The sequence below is a fragment of the Onychostruthus taczanowskii genome, unplaced genomic scaffold (assembly GCF_017590055.1).
Source record: "Onychostruthus taczanowskii isolate IOZ18803 unplaced genomic scaffold, ASM1759005v1 scaffold48, whole genome shotgun sequence".
NCBI classification, from domain to species: Eukaryota; Metazoa; Chordata; class Aves; order Passeriformes; family Passeridae; genus Onychostruthus; species Onychostruthus taczanowskii.
In genome coordinates, this window is record NW_024502347.1 from 1,737,679 (window position 1) to 1,751,815 (window position 14,137).

Sequence of the window (14,137 nt, forward strand, 5' to 3'; positions counted from 1 at the left end):
ACTCAGTACCCAGTATCGGCAGAAGGAACAGGATTATCCCAATGGGTAAGGATTTGCACACTGACAGCACCAGGACTGCTTACCTAAGGGTGGATCAGTTAAAAATATAAACAGTGTTCTAAATTATAGGTGGTGCTGTGAGCCCCACCTACACCTTGTATTGTCCAACACTTCCCACATAAAACCCTGTTTGTTCCTCAGCACTAATAACTTTGCAAACCTGAACTGAAACTGGAATTAGAAACAGGATAAGTGGTCCAGGATAGGCAAGCAAGACACAGGAAATACACAGTCCTGAGGCAGGGGGAATGGGGAGCTGGACAAAAAATCCAGACAAGCTGGTCAAGCAGAACATATATGAAAACCAGTGGTGGTGGGCAGAGGTGGGGAAGGTCACAGGAAAAGGAAGGAGGGATGCATGGAGCAAGACGGAATCACAGAAAAAGAGACTGGGATGAGAGAACATAGCAAGGAGCTTGGGGACGGGAGAACATCTGGTGCTGGGACAGTGCTCGTCAGGGAAGGGAAGCCTCTGGATACTGAGGAGACAAAAGACACAGACAAGTACACCCGGAAGGGCGTATTTCTTTACTCTGAGCCAAGTGCAACAGCTATGGCACAGGGCCCACACAGGGAGCACAGGGGATGAGCTGAAACCCTGAGCACCCCTTGAAGGATCCAGCCCACCAAGGAGAGCGGGGGTGGATAGAGCCTGTGAGCTCCTTACTAATAACAGAGTCATAGCTGGCATGAGAAGTCATTTCAAGTATTAGAGGCAACTTTATTTCTGACATTTTGTACTTCCCAAGCACTTGACTTTTATATTGATACTTTTTTTTCCGTGTAGATTTTTGGGTAAATAAGAATGCTCTTATATGGTACTTGTGCTTGGCCCTTTACCAAACAGTGAGAACTATCCACAGAGATACTCCAGTGATCTACAGTTTGTGGTCAAACCATGCAAAATCTCCCTGGCAGCTCCTAGAAAATAGGGAGAACCCATCACAGGCATTGCTCAAACCCACTCACTTCTAGGGAGAAAGCTGCTGATCCCCACAAGTCTGTAATCACCTAGAAGACTTTGTAGTCTGATACCTGATACAATTTCTTGTAAAAAATAAGGAAAATACCACCTCTGTAGCAATGAAAAGCTTTTTTGTTTTTTTTGGTTTTTTTTAACCAAACACAACCAAAAAAAATGTAAAACCAGAAAGCAGGCACTCAAAGCTGGATAAATTTAGTAAGATGTCATGATTCAACTACAATTGAAGGAAATCCATACTTAATTTCTCAAAAAACTGCTATCATGCAATTCAAGCAGTGTTTTTCCTTCAGGCTGAGAAGATACCAAATACACACTATTTCCCAATTTACTACTTTTTTCCTCTTTTCTTACTTTCAATTAGAGAACATTGTCATTCGACATGCTTAGTACAAGCCTGAATAGAAATGACATGTGAGAAGCTTTTGCCAGGGTTAAGTCCTGACACAGCTGTTGGAAAAACCCAAAATGAACATTTCATCCTGGCCAAATCAGTGTTCTTTTCACTATTTATACTCTTGGATCCAGCAGATGCAAGTGACACTACAGGTCATGTTGTCCAAAATGGACAGGGAATCTGAAGACTCTCTCAAGTTTTGGAGGCTTCTACTTTTGGAGTTCCTACTTCTGTTCTCCCTCTCAGTGCTTCACAGCACTGCTATACCAATGCTAATTTGCTGCAAGTTTTAAGAAGAATACCAAACTCCAGTCAGAACAGACTTTTCAGCTAAAATTTCTTCATAAAAAAGTGCCTTTTTCCTGCTTTCATTTTTCAGCACCATAGGATCAACACTGGCTGCTCAGCTGATAATGCCCCTCTTTATTTGAAATTATTTTTCTCCTTTCACCACCCACATTCATCTGGGACTTATTCAGTATTATTCTGCCTGACACTGGTCCAAAACAGCAAATAATTTCTGGAACTGCACAATAAGCTGAGAAGACCCTAACAGAGCTGCTTCGTTGTCTGAGAACCCCCTTACATACTGAAAATAAGGCTGAAAAACTAATAAGGAGGCTAGATACAGCTGTGCCTTTAACAGCACAACCTCTCTGGTATTTTACATTTGGCATCTGGCATTTTACAAGCAGGGAAACATTTCTGCTGTACTTTGGCCTTCTGTCATCAGAGAGAGGTGGAGATTTATGCCCTTTCTCCTTCTAAATTAGACTACTTCAGTGCCCTATTTTATATTCCTCCTGACAGGTCCCTATTTTGTATAAAACAAAAAGTACTACTGTTGCTGTGTTGCATGGCAAAAGCCCTTTCCAGCTGGAAGAGAAAACTCCTGCCACCAAGTTAAATAGCAAGATGTAACTTTGCAGTTAAAACTGTGAGGATAAAATAATTTTGCCCAGCAACATATTAATTTCCAGGAGGATTTGATAAAATTATAATTCACTGTCCAGAAAAAGTCTAAAACATTAAACATATTATACTGAGAAAGTCAAAATAGGTCATTCAATTGGCGTTATTCCCCCTTCATTTCACACATAATACAAAGCAGTTAAGTAGTTTCTCTTGCAATTAGCATCATCTTTGTCTCCTTGGTGTCTAAAATACACTGGAGAGATGAAGCTGCTCTGACTGTACTGCAGCCCAGGCCCTGCTTCCCACCATCACCGACTCCTCAATAAATACAAAGGTAAAATCCTGTCTTCAATTATTTCAACAATGATAATTTTCTTTTGTTATTCCAATTTCCTGGTCTATCATCTCAAACAATAGGCCTTTTCCCTCTGATTAAAAAGGAGTACAGGTGCACTCAGGGAAGAACCCCAGCATCCTCCAATGCACATCCCACTCCACCTTCCAACCAAGAGCACTTGTTACCTGGCAGAGCCCGGGAGAAACTGGCCTAGAAACAGCCTCCATGAGGAACGGCGGGGTTTTAAGAGATCTTTCCTGGATGTGAGAAGTCTGACATATGCTTCAAATGCATTTTAATTTAGAAGAATGTTGGAAAGATTTTATTTATGTTTCTAATTAGGTAAACAATATGCTTCTCCCACCTGCTTTGAGCTACCCCACTAGGCCCAGTAGACATCAGGTGTCTGCGAACATACATCAGGTTGATTTACACCCTACTGCTAGCTCACAGAATCCTTCCTCCTCCCAGTCCCGTATGCCACTACCTTATGGACTACTCACTTCCCCTCTTCTTTGTATGGAAAATGGCCTCACTATTGATTTTCAAATACCTTCCTAAGCACTAGAGCACCCTTCCCCATAGCTTTACATAGTACAGTTCCTCATAAAAGATTTCTCTCCTACCCCAAGCATGCAAACCTTCTAGCACATTTTAATGAGAAGTATTTTTGCCGTGCATGAATCAGGATGCAAGAGCACTGGGGTAAGAAATAAATCTCAACATGCCATGGGAAGTGAAAATCACACTGTCAACATCATGATGAACATAATACGAGGTCGGAGCTTTTGGCTGCTGCACAAACTAGGCTGGAAACCTCTGGCCCAATTCACGCAGAGCACTGACATGACTTCCATTTGCAAATCGAAGATTTTAGATGTAGCCCACTTATACTGGGCTGAGGCTTCAAATTAAAAAAATGCTTCGGAGTTTTTACAGCTCCTCAGCGGCAGCATCATTATCAGTGCCAATGTTCTTGTCCTGCAAAGGCACAGAAGGGTCAGCAGCCTCCCATTGTAGGTCTTGATGCATACTTAAAGAAGCACCATTCACTCTGAAACCTGACGTCTCACACAAACGGTTTTGAGTTCCCCCATACACTGAAACTCTCAGGCACAATAGATCACGTTGCACAAAAACAGAGACAGCAGTTCCACATGTCTCAGCTTACAAGCATCTCAGGACACGACTTGAACTGGCGTCACCTTCTTGTACAAATTCTTGAAAAAAAAAACATTCTCTGAAAATTAGTCAAGGTCCAGAACAGTTGTGCAGAACAAACAGTAAGTTATAGGCTTTCAGGAAACCACAGCACTGCTCTCTGCACAAAACCAGTCAGCAAAAGTGGTGATAATGTGAGAGCCTGTGAAACACTCACAATAAGACATTCTTCCTTGAGCACTGTTCTCACTTGTCAGATGCCAAATTTTATTTACTAAAGCATATCTAGAACTTAATACGTGAAACTGGTAAATCCTCCATGAAGTATTAGCAAATATATTTACACAAGATTGGGGTTCACATAAAGTCGGAAACTTTTGATCTGGATTAAGTCTCACATTTAAAGGTATGTTTACACTGCAAATTTCAAGTAAGAAAGTGGGGTTAACCTTGGTCACAGTGTGTCTTTGGAGAGCTGCAATAGGTGTTTGAAGAGATAGTGCGGAGAGAAAAAACCCCAGATACAGCAGGATTTAAATGCACTGCTATGTGAGTACATATCAAGACAATTCAGTGCACGTTCTAGACAAAACAAATATGGCCCTGGAGTTTGGCCTATGTCCTAAAATTATTTCTTTAGAATAATACATTTATTCTTCTCCATCCTATTTTGGAAAAAGCATAGAAACCAACATGATACAGCATGAGAAAACACTACGTTATAAGGGCAAATGGTCTCCAGAGTCAGAGGTGCTGACTGTCTAGACTAGGAAAGCAGCTTGTATTAGATATTACTTGGTAATTAATGCATTCTTAAACAAAGCTTTGTTTACTTAAGTATGACACTGTTACTAATGCTCCCTGGTCATACTCAGTCCTCACAAGGGCTCAGGCTCAGCTGCAACCAGGATTTTGGCACTGCTGGCTTGAGTCTGTCTAGCACTAATGCAAATGGGTGCTCCTGCCTTGACACGGCCTTTAGCAGGGATGAGACTCAGACCTGCCCTCTTTACTTCATCTACCCATGAAAGTTGCACTGCCATAAACCTAAATCCATGAAAACTCTTCTTCATTCCCACTCCCCACTGAGCAGTCGCAACAGCCAGGACGCAGAGCAAAGCCCCAGCAGACACATCCTGATATTTTTGGGTGTTCCTCCATCTATCCTCCCACAGCAGTCGTCCGACTTATCTGTGGTCTCCCACTCCTCTAGGACTGGGATAAGCAGATGTTACCTCCCCGTTCAAGTCCTGGCAAGCAGCCCAGATCTGCCCTTTTCTGCTCACGTGGCTCAGGAGCCAGCAAACCTGCTGAAAACTCTTTCCTAGCACTGAGTCCCACCCACTGATCACAATCCCGGGAGTGCCATGGCCTCCGCTGCTCCCTAGAGAGAGACAAAGAACTGGAAGGCCAGGGATGGGGAGTCAGGTGGCCTGAAGGCACTGCAGGGCTGAGGACTGGGTTATGAGGAGCACCCAGGCAGACCCACAGCACAACACAGAGTGTGAAGGCAGCCTGAAAGGTAGGTGTCAAAGGAGAAAAATGGCTTCTTTGGCAGCACTCCTCCCTCCTGCCCTCATTCCAGAGCTCTCAACTGGGTTTTGGCGTGGAGACGTCAGCACGGACCCACCCTTCACCTCGGCACGGGCAGTGGGTGAAGGGACACAGGAGTGGCGTGATCCAGTGACTCACCCCATGGAAATGCACCTGACCACGGGCAGCACGCAGGTGCACAGCAGCCCCAGGCTGCACAGGCAGAGCCCTGCACCCACAGCCTCCCGACCCCCAAAACTGGAGGCACACGCTGCAAGGGCCCTGACAACAAGATGTCAGCGCCACGCGGCATCATCCTCTCTTCCAGTGGTCCTTCCTGCACCAGTTCCTCCAACAGTGGTCCGTGGGCTGCCTCTACCCTTCTGTACCAGCATGCACCATCCTCACACCTCTCTTTACATGCAGTGAGTGGAAACTTCACCATCAGGGGAAAAATAATAAAGAAAAGCAAAATAATACCCTGCCAAATAAACATTTTCATGTGAAACCCAGCATTCCACAATTCAGCTCTAAAGTATGTAGCATGTTGTGATAGAGCAAGCAATCCATTTAATTTGTTAGCACAAATCTGTTGCAAGAGCTAATTTTCACAAGGCATTTCTTTACTAGTACAAATCCACAGAAGGGTATTTCTCTGTCTGTGAAATCTTAAGAAGGTATTTGAAAAAGTATTTAAATAGCCTTTATTTTTAATAGGTACCAGCATACAGATAAAGAAAATTGCCCCAGTAAGCAAAGTCCAGGTAGGACACACACACAGTTATTAACACACATCAATGCTACTAACTCCCAAAATCCCTCAAATTCCCTGCAAAATCATATCAGTCTTTGAGCAAATGTGCAAGGTGGGTGGCCCAAAGAAAGGGACTCTGGCTTTGCAGGACAAGAGGGGCTCCTCCTGAACCTCACAGCCAAGCACACCAGCAGGAGAAACCACTCTGGCAAAATGCAATGCTCTTCTTCAGCCCTACTGGAAGATAGCTCCCTTGCTATCTCACACCAGGGATGAGGCAGAGCACTGATGCAATCACTCACTTGTTCCCAACTCCTCACACTGTGCTGGCATTGCTTTTCACCAGTCCTGTAGACTAATCATCTCTTCGCTGTATCCCCAACCCAAACTGCCAGCTACAAGCCAGCCCTCCACCTCTCACGGAAGTGCAATATGCAACCCTCCCAATGGTGTTACAAGTGGGAAGGATGGAGAAGGTGAAGTAGGATGTAACATCCCTGGAGTCTCCCAAGACAGGAATGAGAAACTGGGATACGGGGAATTGAGGCACAGAATTTATTTTTTTTTTTAATATTGATATTTGGAAATCGAACAAGTCCTCTCTGGCTCTTAATCCCCTCACAGGTTCTAGACCAATCACCTGTGACAACCCTTACCCAACACACTGCCCAGGAGATAACTCGGATAATGTAGTTGAAGAATACAGCAAGACTCCTGCTGTTGTTGGAGATCACACCCCGCTCCAGCAGGGACCTGTTCTCAATGGCTGCAGGAGCCCTAAGGTCCATCATCCTCCTCCACACAGAGCAGAAGATGATCTCCCTGCAAGGCACCATGGTGTGCCCCAGCAACTCCTACATCCCCTCTCCAGCCTTGCACATGTGACCTTTTCCTACTCCTTCACCCCAAAGGGGCTGAGATCACATCACCACAGGACTCCAGATACCCCTGCAGTTCCCAGCAGGCTGAGAAGCACGGCTTCTTCTCTGCTGCCTCAAGCAGACGAGCAAGAGCTGTACCCACCACTAGCAGAAAATGCTTGAAAACATGCTAGTTTGCAAGGGAGGCTAAGCTGTTGTCAAATAAATGCCAAATACACACGGGTAAGGAGTTGGTGCCTATCAGTGGTACAGCTGTATCCCACACGCACAACTAGAACATCAGGAAGCTGGTACAGCCATGCAGAGAAGCACAGGATACCCCAACCTGACTTCATCTGAAGCAAGTTAGAACAAAACATCTCACTCTGAAGGAAAATCCCCTTCTGTAGACAAGCCACTTTTTAATAATAAGTGCTAAATGGACTATTCAAGCAGGTAATTAATGTTAATTAACATATGTCAGGCCATAAATTGGCTAAATGCACCTCATTTTCCAAGCTTGGTGTGTGGCAATGCTCAGGAAATTGTAACAGAACAGCCTAAGTTTGTAGAGCACAAAAAGAAGAGCAAATAAAAGGTTAAGCATAATCTTCACTTAACTCATGGTGTGCTGAGCCAGCAGTACAGAAAACTGCATGACTATGCACATTACTCGAACACTTCATTTTGCTCCTGAACCACTGCGCTACGCACATATTGTCAGTCCCAAGAAAAGCCACATCCAAAAAACCCCTGCAGCTCCCTGAGTGCTGCTATCGGCCAGGCCTTTACCGGGATCGTCGCTGTGTGCAGGACCTGGACGCACCTTCTGTTCCAGGGCCTGGCCAAGCTGTGCCCCTTTCCAGAGCCAATTTGAGAACAGCAGTTTTCCATGGCAAGGGGAACGAATGGATGTTCAGAGCTTCCCCTTCTCCAGACAGAGTACCCCCAAACGAGGAGGGCCCCTTGCCTCTAATGCAAACTAATATTGCCATTTTGTAATGCTGCCCTCGGGCACATTTTCTGTGACAGACAAAGTGGTACGGCTTTCTTAAAAAGTGAGAGAGAAACAAGAACATGCAGAGACTTTAGTCTAAGTAGCAACTTGCATTAGGAAACACTTTCAGTTTCTCGTTTGGCAATTCGCCACTACACCAAGACTGACTTTAATTGCATTGCAAATAAGAAACAATCCTCACAAAAGATTTTCCATACTTCCACGCAAAATAGCTGGCTGCCAAAATCTAGCAGGGCACCTTTAGGAGGCTGCCACCTAGAGAAATGCTTTGGCTGCTTATCCTCAGTTTTCCCTATCTCCAAGGCAATCCCCTCGGCTCGCTTTGAAGCCAGCACACCCACTGTAGTTTTCTGGGGTGGTTTCACACTTGCTCATCCCGTCCATCCCAGGCGAGCTGGCTGAAACCCACCCAGCCGCTGCAGGAGGGTGCAGGGGGGCTGCCCCAGAACTGCCTACCTTCCACTCCGGGCTGCCACTTTGTCCGCATCAGCACAAAGAGCTTTTACAAAACCACACAGCTAACCCTAATCACTCGCCTTTCTAAATGCACCAGCACGTGCCCAGCCTCCCCTAATCTCCCAGGATTACAGCAAAGTAGTGTAGCACCACCAAAATGACCCGAATACAAAATGGCCTCGAGAGTAAGACACCGCTCGCTTCACCAGGACAACACCAAGCAGAGGCAAGATGTCCCAGGGCAGGAGTGCCAGGACATTTCTCCTCCCCAGCCTCATAGTCTCAAACAGTGTTTGTTCAAGCCAGTACAATACATCAGATATAGCTGCCACTAAGGTGATTTAATTTTTACTGGCATTAACTGTGTACTTTCAAACACACAGGTAAGAGAAGCCAACCTCTGACTCTCAAGCTTCCTATTTTAAATATGCTCAAATTTTAAATATGTACAAATATTGACACTAATTAATCTATTATAGACAATGTCAATAGCTGCATGACTGTTTAGGTAACCTTCTGTCTCTGAACAATGGAGGGACATTGATTCCAGCTTTTATCATGCAGGTCTACCTGGCAGTGATAACTATCCAGCAATACCACATCATCACTGATTGGAAGTTTTCCATCCACATCAAAAGTTGAGTTTAGCAGAGCCTGTGATTCTTACCAGCTGAAGACATTCACCAAGGTGATGTGTTTATGTCTGCATTTAACAAGTCCTTCAGCAGAGGTGCTCCTCACTGTCACACTGTGGACTGAACAATGTGAGTGATTCTGAGAGAGATACTTACTCTGACTGCTCTAACAGCTGTCACCTGCCTGCATGAGCTGGGGAAAAGTGAGATCTCTGATGTACACTACAGATATGAAATAACAATATGTGCTAATATCTACATATGGTTTCTACTGGAAAGTTTAAAAAGTCATTTGTTATTGTGCTACTGCAGTATACTCCTCTTTGATGCAAGACATTTGTTATCTAGTGGTTTCAACCACTGGAACCACACATCTCTTTACACTGCTCAGCACAAAAGTCACTTACAAATGTTTCTGAGTATTTTGTTAAAGCACAACATAGTAAGGCTTTGATCAGGTAAGATGCTTAAGCAGCAAGTTTAAGCACACAAGTAATCCCAGTGAAGTCCCAAGGATCCATTCACATGCTTAAATCCGTGCTCTCCTTGGTAGGTCAAAACTTAAAATAATCAGGCTGCAGCTTGTAACTTGAACCCTTCTGTAGAGATGAATAAGGCAACACAAAAATGTATTTTAAAAAATATAATAGAAGGCTGAAAAAAATATTCCTGCTAGGAGTTAATTAGGAAACAGAACCTTAAAGAAATAAAAAGAAGACTATAGGTCAATAGAGGAAAAAAAGAAACTGACACAGACTCCAGTTTTACGTTGCCACTCCTGATAAAGACATTGTGTGTCAATCCCAGGAAGGAGAAGTAAGAAGAAAGAGAGTAGTGTTACTTCCTCCTCACATCTTTGCAAGAAGATGATAAAAAGAGTCCGACACATCTTGTGTTATCAGCATCTGGCTAACAGATTTAGAAATCTGTCTACATCCCTGGCAAATTTCTCAAGCCTTTTCAAGTCTCAGTAATTAGAGAAGAGACTCATGCTACACTGAAGGGACTGCGGCCCTTTGGTACATACTGGCCAATGAAACATGATAAGAAATGTACAAAGTTTATAAAAACGTCCCCTTCACAGTACATACCCCAGCAGCTAGTGTTTATTTTCTATGGGGAAGATTAATAAAACAGGTGGAAAACAGAATAGGCTTCTGATATGAAAAACAATTCAAAGCAAATCAGCTACATTTGAATTTGGGATTTGCTGGTATCTCTGTATAAAGGACGAGATTCATAGTCTTGCCATATCGCTTAACAAAGAGGAAAATAGTCCCCCTAGTGTACTCTCCATGTAGAAAAGACTGTTTCACAAGATAGTGCTGCAAGAAATTACAAAATAACATTGTGGGAAGAGGTATGGAATTACTTAAGCTGTAGTGAAACTGGGCATCTCTACTACGCACACGAATCAAAAGGTTTTCCAGTTTCCTATTTCAAGATTATTGAGGGAAGTGAATGCTTCACCTTAAATACCTGCGAGATAAAACTTGGTTTTTAAGTCAGCACAGTAGTTTTGTGACTGCAGGACTTCAATTGGGTAACAGATACCTGAATGAGGAAAGACCTAGTCATCAAGGAGCTCTGTGGAAGTACCTGGAACAGCTGCCTGGCACAGTGAATTTCACAAGGGTGAAACCAGCTCACCCTTGGATCTGTTCCCCCTCCGGTGATGATGAACATAATACCAACCTTTCCTAAGTATTCAAGACAGAAGCCGACACAGGAACATGCATGGAAACCCTCTCCAGTGGTTTGGAAGTGTATGGCATTGTACCAACCGGGGCAGCCCATGGCACACAGGAGTGTCTGGAGTGTGGCACCTCCGCAGCACTGCACCGTACACTACTGCCCTAGTCAGTTCCAGGCACTATTAGGTTAGCCAGTGTCCCACCAGGGCCAGGGGGAGGGGGAAGCAAAGGAGATTGTTGGGGGGTGTATTGGGCAAACCTTATCCGAATTACCGGAAACGTAATATATGCCTTCCTAACCACATCTGAAATATTCACTTCTGCTTTAATGCTCTAGGCAGGGGAAAAAAAAAAAAAAAAGTGATAGTTGTAACTTTAATTTATAGCTCTTAAAATAATTGTTTGAGGAGAATAATCCTGGCTATGTTTACGGATTATGGTGTTCAGCAATCTCACTGGAAACTGTATTAATATATTATATACAATAATACATAAGGTAATAAGACCAAGGTATCTTTTTCCCTTTGTTTAAAATAACAATTTTCTCACTCACTGGCAGAGCAGAATATTGTTAAATGGGTTTACTGCCTTCCACAATTAATTTAGCTGTGTAAAAATATCCTAAATTATGATGAAAGCCTTCTAACACAGAAGTATCTTCTGTTCATTTAAAGTCTCGGTGTAACTAGCAATCTGAAGAAGTCTAATGTGAAAAGCTGACATTAATTCCTGAAGAGTTGTATTCATTACCTGTGAAGGAAACAAAGATGACAATTAAGATATAATGTGTTTTAACATCAGGAAACTAAGATGGAGTCCCCGTATAGGAGTGTTGCCTCTGCACAAACTAAGCTACTCTCCAGCCAAGAAACTGAAGTAGTCCTCTTCTGAACATATACGCACTTGAAAAAGAAATCCTAGCCTTGCTAAGGAATTGCATTTTCCAGTTTTAGATGCCTGGCAGATGATTAGCTCCTGACCTCCCCTTTGCCCCTTCCAGTATGCCCCTACACCCACACACAACAGCACCCACCTTTAGCGCGACCGAACGCCTTACCCTAACTTCAGAGACCGCTCACAATCATTAGAGGCAGAATTTGCTGCTACCAGTGTGCCAGCATCTCCTAAGAAAGGTCATCCTAAAGGCTTGTGAGAAACTTCTGAACTAAATTAAAACAGAAGAATCTCAAGGGATCCAAGTTTTTAACATTTTAATTAGCTCCAAGTACCACTTAATGCTGCTCAGCAAAGGAATCAATATCAAATTAACAGCATAAATTGTCAGAAAAACTGTGACAGTATTAAGGATACTAATCAATGTAAGCACTTCGCATTATGGCCCAGATTCTGCTTCTGCGAAAGTGAAAAGGAGTTTTGCCACCAAATTCAAAACAGTGTCAGCCCCATTGTTAGCTAAATCTTCGTTTGAATCAGATACTGAGAATTTACTGAAAATTCAAAGTACCAGATAAAAATGCTGGATTTGTCATAACAACTGACATCTAAAGCCACTGCTTCTGTGTGAAACCAAACAACTCATGAAGGCACAGGCTGTCATTGGAAGATGTAACCCTTTATCACACTCTGCGTCACACTTGTAAAGTCAGATCAAAATTCAACACCTAATACAGACACAAAAGCTGTAAAAAGAATGTGTGGTTTTAAAAGCCTTGTCTTCAACTAGTTACACCAGAGATAAACTTTGTGTTTGTATTTTCCCCAGTCTGAGACAAGTCTGTCAACTAAATGCTTCCTCTCCTGTGTTTCATTTGGAAGGTAAAAATCATACAGCCGCACTTCAATTCCTAGCAGCAAGTCCTACTCGGGCACCAAAATATAAGACAGGGCTGCTAGTACAGAAACTGCCAGAAATGTTTCATCTGTACAGTATTTCTGACCAATTCGTATACTGGAAGTTATCACCTGGTCCAAACCTAGGTAGATTCAAAGAGAAAATTTAATTTCTCTGTAAAAGCATTGAACTTGCTGGCAAATTCACCTTCAGCCATCCATACAAAAACCCAGTGTCAGATGCCGCTAGTATCGGCCCTCAGCAGCAACTGAACCTTGCCGGGATTTCCTTCTGCAAACAGCGTCGGCGTCAAGCAGCACCTGCATTTCTGTACAGCTGCAAGTACGTGACATTTTGGCATCCAACAGACGCTGACAGACGAACAGGAAAAAGAGAAGAAAAAAAAAAAAAAGCAGTCCTGGAAATCACTTCAAATGTGCTTTACGTGCAGTTCTGGCTCCTGGTAGGCCTTATAAGACTCTTTCTTGAGGGTCAAACCCTGCCTGCCTGCAACGTGCTTTTGCACGCGCTGAGTAAACAAGCCACAAAACCAAATTTTCTTTTTCCCTCCTGACTTATTAAAACGGTAGTACTCTTAGCTGCTCACTGTCGCAGTGCTGGACAGAAAATGCTGGGCTATCAGTAGACGGTGCTCTCATACATTGGAAACGCAGGAATCACAAACCAAGCATTCCAGGGGCTGAACAGCCAGTAACTCCGTGCTTTGATTAACTTTATGAAGAAATGTCAAAACCCGAATTTCCCTCTACTGCCTTTGAGGAACACGTGGGCAAAAACCTGGGGGTTCCTTGACAAAAATCATAAAGTCGTTCTGTATTTGAGCTTTGAGACTGACCATACATAAAAGCAATTCTACGCGTTTCCAGCATGAGTTACCTCTGGTGTTACCATAACTTTAAAAAAAAAAAAGGCAAAACAAAACCCACACACCTTATAAATATTTTTTTTCCTTTTGCTTTCTCTCTCTCCCTACTTATGTGCTGGTGTATCACAAAAGCCAACTCCGCTCCAGCGTGTACTCTGCCCCCAGAGTCAATAGCCCTCACCGCCTGTACACAGCAACAGGAAAGACATAAAACTTTCCTTAATCCCTCTCTTAAAAAAAAAAAAAAAAAAAAAAAAAAACAAGCAAAGCCGACAGGGCGACCACCACCAGCACCAGCGGGCTGCTGTCGGGGCGAGCCGCCAGCACCCCGCTCGCGGCCGCATCCTCTGCGGGCAGCCCGCCCGTCGGGGCACCGCGGCGGGAGCGCCGCGGCCCCGGGATCCCGCCTCACCTTCCAGCCGGCCGAGCTGTTGCTGTCGCCCTTGTCCTTGAAGTAGGGCACGCAGCGGACCATCCAGTCGTAGATCTGGGAGAGAGTGAGTCGCTTCTCCGGGGAGCTCTCGATGGCGCGGGTGATGAGGTCGGCGTAGGAGAGGTTGCCCCACGCGTTGCGCCGCGACGAGCACTTCCTCGGCGCCGCCGCCGGGCCCCCGCTCAGCCCCCCGCCGCCTGCCGCCGCCGCCGCTCCCCCCGGCG

At 44.3% G+C, this 14,137-nt stretch overlaps 1 protein-coding gene across 1 annotated transcript in view; it reads right to left on the bottom strand.

Moving 5' to 3' along the window:
• Nucleotides 1–14,137, bottom strand: part of FOXO3 (forkhead box O3) — an 88,868-nt gene that overhangs the window by 74,322 nt on the left and 409 nt on the right. The window contains exon 1 of the mRNA XM_041414922.1: nt 13,893–14,137. This exon is cut by the window's right edge and continues 409 nt beyond it. Within this exon, the coding sequence (XP_041270856.1) occupies nt 13,893–14,137 (245 nt within the window). The remainder of the gene's footprint in view (nt 1–13,892) is intronic.